The sequence below is a fragment of the Marmota marmota genome, unplaced genomic scaffold, assembly GCF_001458135.2.
Source record: "Marmota marmota marmota unplaced genomic scaffold, marMar, whole genome shotgun sequence".
Classification (NCBI taxonomy): domain Eukaryota; kingdom Metazoa; phylum Chordata; class Mammalia; order Rodentia; family Sciuridae; genus Marmota; species Marmota marmota.
In genome coordinates this window covers 4,861,420-4,874,126 of record NW_026000206.1, presented here as the reverse complement: position 1 = coordinate 4,874,126, position 12,707 = coordinate 4,861,420, and the positions used below count along the sequence as shown (strand labels likewise).

General features: G+C 49.1%; 1 protein-coding gene across 1 annotated transcript in view; it reads right to left on the bottom strand.

Annotated features, from left to right (window-relative positions):
- Nucleotides 1-3,290: 3,290 nt before the first annotated feature.
- Btbd16 (BTB domain containing 16) overlaps nucleotides 3,291-12,707 on the bottom strand; it is a 43,650-nt gene continuing 34,233 nt past the window's right edge. Inside the window, exons 9-14 of the mRNA XM_015498430.2 lie at nucleotides 11,922-12,017; nucleotides 9,434-9,512; nucleotides 7,790-7,867; nucleotides 5,935-6,033; nucleotides 4,390-4,578; nucleotides 3,291-3,435 (exon numbers count right to left, since the gene is read on the bottom strand). Of these exons, the coding sequence (XP_015353916.1) occupies nucleotides 3,367-3,435; nucleotides 4,390-4,578; nucleotides 5,935-6,033; nucleotides 7,790-7,867; nucleotides 9,434-9,512; nucleotides 11,922-12,017 (610 nt within the window). The 3' untranslated portion in view covers nucleotides 3,291-3,366. The remainder of the gene's footprint in view (nucleotides 3,436-4,389; nucleotides 4,579-5,934; nucleotides 6,034-7,789; nucleotides 7,868-9,433; nucleotides 9,513-11,921; nucleotides 12,018-12,707) is intronic.

Sequence of the window (12,707 nt, the reverse complement as noted above, 5' to 3'; positions counted from 1 at the left end):
CAGGGGTAAGAATACCCTCCCTCTGAGTGTTCTCCAGATGCAAGCCTCAAAGAGGGGGAGAAAAGAGGAGGGCCTCTCTTTCCCTTTCTCAGGCACCTCCTGGTTCACTGGCTCAGCCTCTCACCATCCACTCTTTCACCTACAGATCAGGATCCAGGTTGCAGCTGGAGGCCTGCAGAGAACACCTGATCCAACCTTCTCAATTGCATAAGGGGAAGCAGGCCCAAGGAGGAGGACTGCCCAGTGCAACCTCCATCGAATACCAAATTACTCCAAACAATGAGCAAGGAACAGGAATAAACTGTGTGGAGCACTTACTAGGTGCTTTATAAATGACCTCAACCTATATGATATCACTGGTTTTGTTGCCAGTTTCATATTGGTCTCTCAGGCTCAGAGAGGTTAGCTCACTTGCTGAAGGCCACACAGCTGGTAAGAGCTAGGACTCAAACTCAGGTCAGCCTGAATCTAAAAGCCAAGTATTGCTGCGTGGAGAGTGAATCCTGGGCCAACTCAGCTGGAGGGGAGGGCATGGGAGGTGGGCCAGGTGGCATGTGATGGGAGAAGTGAGCAGAGAGAGGTTCTGGATGTGGCACACAATGTTATATTGTCCAGTGCTCTTGTGGATTGCTTGGGCATTGTGACTGTGGCTTTAAAATTCGAGTCTAAGAAGCTCTCACTTGTAAGAAGAGCTTGTAAGATTTTCTTAGGAAATTTTTGTCCCAGGACGCACTCCCTAAGTTCAGAGATTTTGAGCCGTGCATGCTAGATATGCTCCCTTGCCCAGGTGTACCAATCTCACTTTGAACCCTGAGCTAGGGGGACCCTACTCTGCAACGCAGAGTTGTCAGTTTTCAGGCTGCAAATTTCAGTCACTGTGATTCCCACTTTGGGGATGAACTACGCCCTCTAGTGGAAAGAGGTGGACTCTCAGAATTACACCCCATCCCAAGGTTGTAACAGGAGGGGCCGGGTGGTTGAGGTTCTGCCTATTCCGAATTCTAGGAGATGTGGTTGTTGGCTTCTTTCCTTCTTTTTCAACCATCCAGTGTGATGAAGTGGATCCACAGGTCTGTGTTGCGGTTTGGACTTTTTGGCACTGGGTAGGAAGACGGCCGGGTACAAAACCCCACCTTGAGTTGATGCCTTCAGATTGGAGTCCTTCCTGTGATCCCCAGACCTCCTGCATTAGGATCCCCCAGAGCGTCTGTGAAGGTGCAGGTTCCTGGGCGTCTCAGAGGGCAGGATCAGTCTCCTGAGGCCTGGTCGGGCTCCACACTTGCCTGGGCTCTCAGGTGGTTCTGACAGGTTCGGTCCAAGAGCCCTGGGGCTGGTGACAGCAGCTCTTGACTGTGTGAATACCACCTGTGTGTCCCTCCCCCATCCCTGTCTGGAAGGACACAGCCCACCATTCCAGGCCCATTTATGTGCCACTTCCATGGTGAGACCACACCCGTGGTCCATCCAGATCTGACGAGATCCCCACACACAGCATCTGGTCCTGGCCTGGGCAGGTGCTCAGAGCAGACAGCAGGTGTTCACTAAGCACTTGCAGTACACTCCCAGAACTGCTTTACTTCTTCTCAGTGGACCACGCAGGGAATGGGAACAGATGGGCCTGTGGCCAGGCTACTCCAGGTGCCTTGGACAGTGAATGCCCACCCCGCCCTGGGCTCAGCTTCCTTCTTTAGCAGCCCTGAAAACCGCACCTGCCTCCAGGGGAGGGAACTCAGGGAGATGTGCAGGGTTACATGCCTGGCCAGAATGGCCACCCCAGCTGGCTGTCTTCAGTTTCCCCTCTGTACGATGAGGAGGCAGAATGATGTCAAGAAATGATGCCAAGCTCGAGAATGAGAAGCCTGGTGCCTGGCAGTGATGGACACCTACACAGCCCTGAGGGCTGGAGGGACACGGGACAAGGGCTGGTATCAGGACAGGAGCAGACCCTTTGCTGGGCCCTGGAACTGTGGCAGGAGGCTGCTTGGGAAGAGCTGGGGTGGCACTGGAGGCGCCAGAGCCAGCTGGAGCCGCAGAGGACACAGCCACTCCAGGAATGGCCTCCACACAGGGTGACAGCTGCCCTGGCCTCCTGGCCTCTCCTCTCCCCTGGCCTCTCCTCTCCCCAGCTCCCACCACCACTTCCCACAGGTGAGGGAGGCTGAGAAGCAGGTTTGCATGAGGGAGGGGACCTGCCAGCCGTTCCCAGCACCCAGTTCCTCAGCTCCCATTCTCCCACCAGGCCAGCTCCCCACCAGCTCATCTCCTTCCCACGCCACCCTGCTTGGGTTCCTGCTGGGAAGAAGCCTCCTTCACTTGGGCCTGACTCTAAGTGATCTTTAGGTTGATTTCAGCCACCTCACTCTCTACAGTGCATTCTTAACTCGCCATCACTGTCCAGAGACAATAGGTGACACACTGGTGTGGACACCCCTTAAGGTGACCTTTGTAGAATCCTCTCTCCTTGGATGTGGTGGAACATGCAGCTTCACTCTAGCCCAGAGACCAGGACAAAGGCAGGGGTGGGTGTTACACCCACAATTATGGTACATCGTGTAAGACTGTTCTAGAGGGCCAGAGTGAGGGGTTCTCCTGCTGGCCTTCAAGAAGCCAACAGGGTGCCTTGAAATTTCTGTAAATTCCCTCCAGGACCTGGGCGACCTCTCCCAACAGCCAGTAACTACTGGGGCCGTGATCCCACACCTGCAAGAAGATGCATCTGCTGACAACCTGAATGAGCTTGGCACAGGTTGTGTCCTTGCTGGGCACGTTTTTGGATGAGAACACTGCCTGACTGCCACTAAACCATAGTCTTGTAGAGGCCCTGAGCACAGGACCCAGGAAGCTCATCTGGATTCCTCAGCCGTGAAAACCATGAAAGACGTGTGGTTTAGGTGGGGACACTTGGGGTGTTTGGTTACACTACCATAGAAAACTCATCCACAAGGGGGAGAAAGGCTCTTACCCCACTGCCCCAAACCATGCAGTCCCATCTGAAAAGGTGGATGACAGTCACTCAGCTCCTTCCCTCCTTATTTCTGTCTCTGGCTGAGCCACAGCGTCAGGGACAAGGGTCAGGTGTGTCCTTCCGGGTACAGGTGGAGCTGCAGCCAGCAGAAGGGAGATTCTGAGGCCTGTGGATGCAGGTGCTCCCACCACACCCCCGGGAAGTGGAATTTGGGGTGCTCTGGGGCCAAGGATGGCAAGTGGCCTTGTGGCACTTTCTATCCTCAAGTGAGGACAAAAGTTCTAAGGAAACACTGCTAACTAGGACAGTCAGCTGCACACTGGAGTCCCCTTTAATGTCATTTTATTTCCTTTTATGCAGACCCACGTGGGGGGGAATCCCATAGAATCTTCTGGAAACTTTCAAGATAGTGGGAAGATGAATGCAAAACTTGCATAGATCGGGATGCCCACAGTTTGGATTTTCAGGGCCTAAAATATGAAACAGAACAAAGCAAATGGGAATTTTAGGATAAGAACACAACTCATATCCTCCAGGATGGGGACAGGGAGGTCCCTCCACTGTAACAGTGGGCAGTTCCCAGCCCTGCTGCACCTCGTGATCACCTGGGGGGGGGGGGGTTAAAGACTCTTAAAATTCTAGGCATACTTTAAATACAGCAAAGTCAACAAGTCTTGAGTGCACTTGGGAGTTTTCGCAAAGCCAGAATGTCTGTGCAGCTCCCGCATCCCCAAGGTAGGGGATGTCTGCAGGGGCTGGAGACCTGGCTCACAGGTAGTGCCCTTGCCTGGCAGATGCAAGGCCCTGGGTTCCATCCCTAGTGTACACACACACACACACACACACACACACACACACACACCTGCAGCCCTCAGACGTCTCCTTCATGTTCTCACCCATTAATATCCCACTGCCCCACTTAGTCCACAAAGAAAGTTGCTATCCTGATTTCCAACAGCACAGGAAGTAATCTGGGAAGCATTTATAAAAACCCCAGGCCTCAGCCGGCCGTGGTGGTGCACACCTGTAAACCCAGTGGCTTGGGAGGCTGAGGCAGGACGATCGCGAGTTCAAAGCCAGCCTCAGCAGCTTAGTGAGGCCCTGTCTCTAAATAAAATACAAAAAAGGGCTGGGGATGTGGCTCAGTGGTTAAGCGCCCCTGGATTCACTCCCTAATTAAAAAAAAAAAAACAAAAAACAGGCCTCATTCATGCAGCATGTGGTCTCCTGCTCTGGGGAGGCTTGAGTGTTTCTAGGCCCAGGTGATTCTGACGGGCTGTGGGACTGAGAAGTCTTCTCTGGCTTCTGGGCAGTCCCAGCTGCCCTCCTGTGGATGACTGGAAGCCAGGGGCCCCCAAAATGGGATGGGAGAGAGAAGGAGCAAAAGGAAATCCAAGAGAAATGAGACTAAAAGGAACGCTCACGTGGCTTTTGCAGCAAGGCTGGACGAAGCCGAACTTCTGTGTGATCTGGTTAGTGCTGAACTCCTGCCACCTGCCTTCCACCAGGGTCTGGGCTCGGATCTCATACTTCACCAGACGCTCTGACTTCAGGCTGACAGCACTGTGCTCGCAGATGGTAGAGGGGGAATCCAAGTCTGTGTGCCTTATTCTCTGCAAAGAGAGTGACCCATCCCAGGTGGACCTGTGACTGGGGTGACCAGAGTTGGTGGAACCCCGTTCTGGGCACATAGACCCTTCCTGTGTGCAGACAGCAGGGGGCACTTCCCAAATGGCATCAGCTCCTGAAGGCCACTACTGAGTCTGCCGGCATCTGAGCCCTCACCATGCACAGACCACTGTCAGATGGACCGGGATTCGGCCAACCCAGAAAAACACCCAGTCGAGCTCTGTTGTTGCTTCTGCATGTTCCTGAGAGAGGAGAAACCCTGACCCAGGATTCCTACGGCCTTTAGACTGGTGGTACTCCATGACTCATCTTTTCTATCCAATAAAACCCCTTGTGTAGGGAGATGCCTGAGTGACTGGGGACCAGAATGCAGGCCCAAGGAAGAGACTTGCCCTTCCAGAAGGTGAGAGCACTGGGAATAAAACTCAGAGTCATCATTTGTTCGTTTATCCACCCATTCAGCCAGTCATTCAAAGCTCCCCCTTTTCCAGGTTCAGAGACTGGCAGTGGTGATGGGAAGATTAAGTCAGGAAGCTTGCAAATGGTACAGAAGAGAGACTTCTACGTAGATCCTACGCGGACCACAGCAGCCCTTCATCACAGAGGTCAGTCATAACCATCATCAGTGCTGACACTCACAGTGTTGGACAGGGATTAGCTCAGAGGGAGAGCACAGGCTTACCATGCAGGAAGCCCCCAGCGCCAAGCAAAACAAAAACACAGAGCGCCTTCCGCGACAGACCCCGTTCCAAGCCCTTCGCACAAATCAGTGCATCAATGCCCATAGCCATCCTGGTGAGGCGGGTCTTGTGACCTTTCCCATCTTAAAGGTTAGGGGTTCAGGGAAATTTCCCAGCTCATACAGCGCACCAGGCAGTCTGACTACCTCTCTGCTCATTAATGGCTGTCCCCTGCCTCTCGTCAGGGTCCAGCAGGAGCACCGACTCCTCAGCATCCCGCCCACTGCCATGCTGTGGCTCTAAACGGCTGCCCCCTCCCACTGGTAGGCACTCTGCATTGCCTCCATGGAAGAAGGACATCACCCATTGAGTACAAATCAAAGATGAATCAAATCCTAAATGGAAAGGAGGAAGACCGAAATTCAACCCTGGCTTTTCTGCAGAGGACGTACAAACATGGAGTCACCCAATCTTGAGATCCTCCTCGGCTCACAATACCTATCTCCTGAGGTGGTAGTAAAAATCAAATGATATCAGGTGTATGAGCACTTACAATACAGTCCATGTGAATCACTAATCAATCAACCATTACTGATCAATACAAATTGACAGACTGTAGATTCTTGTATCAGAGACGTAACTGTTCGGTGCTGTCCTTACCTGCATGTAAAAACTGTAAGAGGTGGTGTCATGTTTGATTCCCTTTATCTCAAAGAAGAATCCATATATAGAAATCATCTTTGAATGAGTGGTGTTCTCCTACAGAGGGAGAGAGAAGCAACCAAGTAAAGGAGGGCGATCTTCAGTATTCCAAGGCAAGGGGAGGGCAAACTCGAGTGACACCAAAAGCAACTCATTGACAAGGGACCTGAAAGTGGAAATGCAATAGCAATTTCAGCCCCCGAAGCATGGGGAAGCCAAGTGATGACTTTGTTATGACGTAGAGGTGAGGCGTCCTCCAAATGCTCACGTGTGAAACAACACAGGTAAGTTCAAAGGTAAAATGATCTGGTTATTTTGTGAGCGCCTTAACCCAATCAGTGGATTAATCCACTTGAATGGATTAACTGGGTGGTAGCTGTAGGTAGGTAGGGTATGGCTGGAGGACATGGGTCACTGGGGGTGTGCCTTTGGGGTTCATATTTTGCCCTGGGTAAGTGGAGTTCTCTCTGCTTCCTGGTGCCATGTCCCCAGCTGCTTTCTTCCACCACACTCTTCCGCCATGATGTTCTGTCTCACCTTAGGTCCAGAGAAATGGAGTCAGCTATCTATGGACTTAGATCTTTGAACCCCAAGCCACAAATAAACTTTTCGTTCTCTAAAATTTTTTATCAGGTTCTTTGGTCACAGCAATGAAAAAGCTGACTTAGACAGACGTCATCAATTTTTTGGCAGGTTAATATTGATTATTATTACTACTAACAGTACAGTTAGTAGGAGTTAGTAGTTGATACTGAGTAGGGACAATATGTCTACTCTGCATGTTCCTTAATGAGGAAAGGCATGAGTTAGGTATGTTCCTAGGTGACCTGTGCTTTGCAGACCTTTGAAACAAAGTGTTTTGTTCCAATTTGATGGATCTAAGAGGCACTCCCTGCTCAAGGTACTTGCTCTTGCAATCTACACCCACTTAGGTGGGTCTCTGCAATCAGAGGGCTGATCCAGGGGATTCTCTCAGATGAAAGATTTGGGATCCCCAGTCCTTGAGACATTGAATTCTTTGGTGATCCCTCCTGGAATGCCTTTAGCCCATTTTGTGCCATCATCCCAGATGTGGAACACCTATAAAAACTTAAATATAGAATTTAATATGTATAATAATTACCTAATAGAATTATAAAAATAATATAATTATAGTATGATATAATAATTATAATACTAATTAATATAATGCTAGATATGAGCTCCAGATTATGGTTTCTAACCCATTTCCATGCTCCTGTATCAATTGTGTTGAAATATTTTGCAGAACTGAAAACTTGGGCTTAATAGGTTAGGGAGGAGGAAGGAGAGCGGCAGCCTGTGCCCATCACCGGAAGCACAAGACAACAGACACTGGCTGTAGATGCTCCCCATGCCTGAACGCCAGGATGCCTTCACCCCAGCTCCTTGGCTCCCGATGGGGTTTGTCAAAGTAGTTGCTGGGAATAAGTACACCCTTGCAAGCTTCAACACAGACTTGGAGTGGAGGCTTGTTCAGCCTGTTGGGAGGCGTCCATGTTTGTGAGAAATTGGGAGAATCAACTCCTCATCCGTTTCCCAGGACTTTCCTGGTTTTAGAATGGAAAGACTTGGATCCCAGGAAGACTCTTCTATCCTGGGGAAACCAGGACAGTCTATCCTGGGAAAATCTGGGGTACACAGGTTGGATTCCTGGGTGTCCTGTCACAGGCTCCTGTTCTGGGGGCCCCTGACTCTCCTATCAGAGGAGAAAAGATCATGGCCCGCCCTACAGAGGTCCTTGATCAAGTGCAGGGCACAGTTCTTCCCCTTGCTTGAGTCCAGTTCTCAGCACCTGGTCAAAAAGCAGCCCAAATCTCACAGCCTGGGTGGTCAGATCTTTCAGGTGGGCCATGTCACCTCCGCTCTCCACCTGAAAGGGAAACGCACGCGGCTTACCAGCAGTGGAAAGGAGACTGTCGCCCCCCCCCCCATCTTCCTGGGTCTCCCCACCACCACCACCAGGGTACTGGGAAGAGTTCCATCTCCAGACCCTCTGTCCAGCCATTCATCTGGTCCACAAGAATTTATGGAAAACCTACTATGTGTTGGGCCCTGTGCTCAATATTTTCAGAGAATATAGAGAGAAGAAAAAGATCTCGGTTATGAGGCTGAGAATGGCCACGGTCAGAAAGTCCAGAACAAGTAAGAGCCCCATGACCAACTCCACGGACAGGGCAGCGGGGATGGGGTGGGGTGTCCCCAGCAGGATGACACTGGCAGCTACCAGCAAAGGGAAGGAGGTGGCAGGTCAGAGGGGAGAAGAGAGAGTCTGTGGGAACTTCCTGAGGTGTCAGCCCCAGAGACTGTCCCTGGGGTACTCTGTTACAGCCTCCTTCTGAGTTGTCCCAGAGAAGCACCATCCATGAAGTCATTTCTAATGTGCAAGGAGGGTGGAGCCCGGAGGCTGGTTTGCCATCACAAAAGGCATTTGTAGAGCTGGTTGCATTTTAACTAGTGACTCATGCATCTTCAGACCTTGAACAATGCCCAGCTTCATCTCTACAGATGCTTGATTGGAAACCCATGAGAAATATGGCAGTTTGCATAGATGATTCACAAAGAGGGACATGCTGGCCTGGAAAAATATTCATATTTACTAGTAATAAAGGAAATGCATACTCAAAACTGAGATGCCATTGTCCCCTTCATGGTCAACAAAAGTCATTTGAAATTAAAATGCTCTATATTGTTGAGGATGTACAAAGCCAGGCATATTCATTTATTTCTGAAGAAAGAGTGATTTTGTCCCAACATTTGTTAATATCTATCAAGAACAAATATGCACATTCCTTTTAGAGCCAGTGTTTCTGCTGTTGAAAATCTCCTCTAAGGAAACAATTCAAAGCACAGAAAAATAAATGGTGATGTAAAAATATGTTCCCCATATGATCATTTATAACATTAAACAATTAGAAACACTATACATTTTCTATAATAAGGGAAAGTCCAATAACAGTAGCTCTGGCACATTCTGTGGGTGAAAGGGTTGGCAGCCATTAAGAAAGGTGTTAGGAAGTACATACTTGAGTACATTATATATTTTAAAAAGGCTTAAAGATAATAAATATCATAAGATGTCAACAGCAGTTGTCTTTGGGTGATGGGTCTAAGGGTATTTATTTTCTATTTCTCTGCATGTTGAAAAATTCCACTTATAAGCACATGACACGTTCATGGCTAGTGGGGGCTCTGGAGGCTGGGGTGACTGGAGCCCCCATGCTGCAGACCATCAGAGCACAGGCCTTGAACACCAGGATTCCCAGGCTGGGCCTCCTCCCTCCTCTCCTTCCCAGGTACAGCTCTCCCTGATTGCCCTGGAGGAGGATCCAGGCCTCAAAGACCCAGAGGTGGCAAACATGAAACACATCTTCAGAAAAGGCAAAGTCAAAGAGGCAATCAATTCGGGTGATTTTTTTCCCTTGATGAGCAGACTCACTGCGTGGTAATGGTTGGCTGTAACCCGGATCAGCCAGGACTCGGGAAAGAAGTTAATGTGCCTTAACTCCTCCAGATCCCTGCCTTGAGAGAAGCACAAAGAGAACATGTTTACGGTTTCATTCATAACAGAACCTCCAAAATCTCACAGAAAGAAAAAATAAGATGTCAGGAGCCAAGGGAAGGAAGGGGCAGCTCTCCTTCAAATTTGGGTTGATAAAATGGGAAGAAGACAACTCAGAATCACTGTGGTAGTGTAAAGAGTCTGGTTATTTTATATTCCAAATGAATTTTCTTTTAAAAAATTTATAACAATAAGCAGGGCATAGTGGTGCACACCTGTAATCCCAGAGGCTTAGGAGGCTGAGGCAGGAGGATCACAAGTTCAAAGCTAGCCTCAGCAACTTAGAAAGGCCCTAAGCAACTTACTGAGATCCTGTCCTAAAATAAAAAATAAAAAGGGCTAGGATGTGGCTGGGTGGTTAAAGTGCCCCTGGGCTCAATCCTGGTACCAAAAAGAAAAACAAAATACCAATGAACTTTCAAAGGAATGAATGAATTCACTCCAAATCAGAGAGCAATTTCAACTTCAGCAGGAAATTCTCATTGCTACATATTAATGCTTTAAAAAGCAACTTATGATCTTTTAATAGAAATATATTCCCAACAATCCTACAAAAAGACATCAGTGCCCTGTGATCCTGGAGGGTTCTTGGGGAACTATGTGAAAGGAGAGGACATCAATGGTCCTCAAAGTGCAGCTTCACCCACATGATGCAAAGAGATTTCTATCCTCACAATGTTACCAAAATATTAAAAGAAGTGGTGAAGAAGATTTTAGGCTGAGTATTGCTGATTCAAATTTGCTTCTGTTTTTATTTTTCTTCCCATATTTTCCCTAGGTCTCCATGGGCATCCATGAGGTGTGCTTCAGTTACAGAATACCCACCCCCACCCCAGCGTTCACAGTGCCCTGGCTGCAATCCTGCCTGGCAGGGGAGGCTTGGAATGAGATTCTCAGTGTTGTTGGAGCATCTAGAAGCAATCTGGACAAGACAACCCGACTCCCTCAGCCATCCCGGGGTTTCAGAGCTACTTGGTACATGTGGACAGATGAAAATGGCTTTGAGGGCTGGGAGGTGGCTCAGTGGTAGAGCTCTCGCCCAGCATGCGTGAGGCACTGGGTTCGATCCTCAGCACCACATAAAAATAAAGATATTGTGTCCACCTACAACTAAAAACTAAATATTTTAAAAAATTTAAAAAAGGAAATGGCTTTGAAAAGTTCTCAAATATCCTCTAAGAGGGCAAAGATCTCATTGGGTGGCTTCCTGTCCTGCCTAGAATATATTCCCCAACTTTCCAAGTCTCACTTGACTCCCCTGTACCCAGAGCATGAGGTCAAGGGAATATAATCTGGCTTTGGGGCACAGACCTAGAGTTTTTAGATCAATTGAACAATTTGTCCTCCGGGTATTCACTTTAAGAATTTATCCCTGAGGGCAGCAGTGGATCACATCTGTAATCCCAGCACCTGGGGAGGCTGAGGCAGGAAAATCGCAAGTTCAAGACCAGCCTGGCAAATGAGTGAGACCCTATCTCAAAATAATAACTTTTTTTAAAGGGCTTGGGATGTAGTGCAGTGGTGGAGTGTCTCTGAGTTCAATCCCCAGTACCACCACCAAAAAAATATAATAAAAATTTGTCCCTGATAGATGCAGAAAAGGGGAATTGAAAGCATTAGGTCCCAGTCTGTAATGCTGCCTAAATTCAGCCAAATATGAACCCAACAAATTTTAGAGTGCTCCTTTCATGGTCTCCTGCTTTGCTGTATGTTTGTTCCAAGAGGACTTGATGTTTGGATATGCATGCCAAGGGGGGACAGCAAACGGAAGGTGCCATCACGATGCCTAGTCAGGATATTGGAAGCCAAAGCGGCCGTGACCATATGCAACCTGTGAGTCCTGTGAAAGGCAGAGCCAGGTGAGCTCCGCAGTGCAGAGCGGGCAGCAGCACAGGGGCACAGTGGTCACTAACAGTTTCCAAAGACCCAGCACTTGATCACAAGTGTGGGATCCACAACACCAAGACCCACACTTCCTTCTCCAGAGGACTTGAACTGCTGGACAACTTGTTCAATTGATCCAATTTTTCTCTGTAAATGCCAAACAAGTGACCTAGAAGTCAATCCCCTGCTGAGGCATTTCCCACAATCCTATGGCAAGGAAACGGCCCTGGCAGCTGTGCCCTGCTTCACCATGGAGAGCCACCTCTGTCCGTCACCCCATGTCACAGAGCCTCTGATTATCCCCATTTTACAGACAAGGAAACTGAGACCAGAGGTTACTTGATGCTCCCAAAGTCACACAGCTCGGAAGTGACAATGCTAGATTCCAGCTGGTTCCTTTGGAAACATCTGGTAGGGCTTCTTGGGAGTGGCTGAGGGGTGGGGCAGGTCCCCAGCTGCTTTCCTGGCACAGGGGTGGCACTTACCGCTAGTGATGCTGTGCAGACGCAAGCAAAGGAAGAGTGGCAGCCAGCTCTGTCCTATGTCTCGGTCCAGAAAGCAGCACTTCTTGGGAAAGCTTAGCAGAGGCACAGAGAAGAACAGAAGCCCTTCAGGATGCTTCCTTCTGGAATGGGAGAGCGCTACCGAGAGCCCAGCCATAGACTAGTGGTTTCAGCAGCAGGGGCAGATGGCACCTGGGTCTCTGGGTGGGGTAGGCGAGGAAGCAGGAGGCAGCTTAGAGAACACTTGTGACTCAAACCCCAGAGAATGTCATTAGACAAGTGGCTACGTCCCGCTTCCTCCCCAAGAGCTCTGCACATACTGTAAACACATGTTAAGTGACTGCTTGGAACACATGGTGACAGAGGGTTTTGATCTACCTTTTGTCCCCCGAGTCTCACAAACTTCCTGTGGTACAGACAGGGCAACGATCATCAGCCCATTTTACAGATGGGGCATTTGACCCCTCCCTACAGATAGTGCCCTTGCAGCAAGTGACCAAATCGGGCCCTTCAAAAGTTTTCTGGGGGCTGAGGATGTAGCTCAGTTGTAGAGTGCTTGCCTCGCATGCACAAGGCCCTGGGTTCAATCCCCAGCACCAAAAAAAAAAAAAAAAAAAAAAAAAAAAAATTCCAGTAGAATTACAAAGAAAAGAAGGGTGGGCATGAGCATGGCTGGTTTCAGCAGCTGACTTTTTTACTAAAAGTTCTGCAACAGCCAGTTGGTGCTAAATGCCAATTAATTTCCACACAGGCTGAAGGTCAGG